Source organism: Nicotiana attenuata, unplaced genomic scaffold (genome assembly GCF_001879085.1).
Source record: "Nicotiana attenuata strain UT unplaced genomic scaffold, NIATTr2, whole genome shotgun sequence".
NCBI classification, from domain to species: Eukaryota; Viridiplantae; Streptophyta; class Magnoliopsida; order Solanales; family Solanaceae; genus Nicotiana; species Nicotiana attenuata.
This window is the reverse complement of record NW_017675997.1, coordinates 51,824-53,548: the sequence shown is the minus strand read 5'-3', so window position 1 is coordinate 53,548 and position 1,725 is coordinate 51,824. Positions and strand designations below refer to the sequence as shown.

At 36.1% G+C, this 1,725-nt stretch overlaps 1 protein-coding gene across 1 annotated transcript; it reads right to left on the bottom strand.

The window, feature by feature from the left end:
• Positions 1-962: 962 nt before the first annotated feature.
• LOC109220659 lies at positions 963-1,496 on the bottom strand. The gene has a single exon (XM_019385115.1). The coding sequence runs from the start codon at positions 1,365-1,367 to the stop codon at positions 1,110-1,112; it is 258 nt and encodes an 85-aa protein (XP_019240660.1). The 5' UTR covers positions 1,368-1,496; the 3' UTR covers positions 963-1,109.
• Between the last annotated feature and the right edge of the window lie 229 nt (positions 1,497-1,725).

The following is a 1,725-nucleotide window of genomic DNA, read 5'->3' as shown; positions in this document are numbered from 1 at the left end:
TCAGATTCAACCAAACTAGTGTCGTCTTCAAAATTCTAAAACCATGGTGGTTTGTTTATGTGGCGATGGATAATTATATGAGCCAGTGGATAATGCTATCAACGACCAAATTTGAGTTAAAAAATTCTCTATACATACAAACAAGTTATCCTTTTCTGTCTCGTATATCGCTGCTAAATATAATGCGATATTTATCACTTTATAGATGCTAGGGAGCAAAGTATATATCGCCGAAGGAGTTCTGTTGGATTTGTGCTTTCAATTTTGTGGCAAAAGTTAAAGACAGTACACTCAAACTCCAATAAAAGTTCTTGGAATTCAAAGTAATACGGGCTTTAACTCCATGAATTTTCCTGGAATTCCATTATATATTTCAAATCCAAGAACAATTCCTAAGGTTTTGAACTATAAATTTTTAAACTTCAGTAATAATTCCTGGAATTCTTCCATATTTTAGGAATTAATGAAAATAATCTCCCAGGCCAAGTCTTCTTCCTTCCTACGGTTTAACACAGTGGCGGATCCAGGATTTTAAAATTATGGGTACTCGCCGATAAAAACTTCAAAAGAAGAGGAAAAATGAATTTACTTGTGGGTGCTCGCTCAATATTTATTTAAATATTTGTACAGTTGCCTATATAAATTTATTAATATGGTCAAAGTTAATGGGTGCTTAAGCACCCATGTGCATCCGCCACTGGTTTAACATAAGGATGATTATTAACACTTTTCACTGTAGTTTGGAGGGTATGGTTTATGTCCTCCTCTATGTACTAACCTTTTTTTTGCCTAAACCCCAGCATCCATCAATGGTGGGCTTTTGTAATAACAAAAAGTAGTACTCGTCGATTTCACTTCAAATGTTTTTAAACGAAAAATGAGAAATGAATTTAACGATATAAAATGGTGCAAAACCTCAAAGTTACAAGATAATTGAGTCCAAGATATGTGGATTGCAAAAGTCAAAAAAAGATCTATCCATTAATTTTAGCCGGGCAATTTAGCCTCAACCTTTACGGATTACCGGTTTATCCATTCATCATTTGGCCTCTCAATATTGTCAAAGACTATGTACAGAAAGATGACACAAAATTTAACTACTATTGGTTTCAATTAGGACCCCAACAGCTCAAATACAAGACTTTCCTCAGAGACTCCTCAGACTGCTTCAATTGATGTTTGTTTGCAGAAACCAAAGAAGAGCGAGGAGAGAGCTTCTTGGCCTGTGAATATGACCTTACATTGTTCTTTGCGTGTTGATGTATTGTTCTCAAGGTGTAATTCCACCTACAAATTCCTTGATCTTTCAGTGCCTCTACTACTCCCAAGCTCACTGCTGTAACCCATGCCCTGCTTGTTGAACTCATTCTCTAATTAATCTTGATTCTTGAAACTCTTTTCTAAGTGTTGGGAAGGGTTATTTTGCTGGAAAAGGTTTACGAATGCTTGTATAGAACGTAGATTGAATTCTCTCCGTCTATATATAATGCACATTTGCACATACAAATAAGAGCCGGAAAAAGAACAAACCCAAACAAGAGGCTTTTGGCTGTGCTTTCTGTGGTCTTGGAGCACAGTCATTTTCACGTTTTGGAGTTTGGTGTGAGGCTGTGAATGTACATTTCCGCCCTTGCTATAGTTTTTTTTATGATCACAATTATAGGGGTGTAGTTGGTATTTCAATTATTAACACTTGAGAGAGGGTCCGTCGGTTGAAAGAGCACA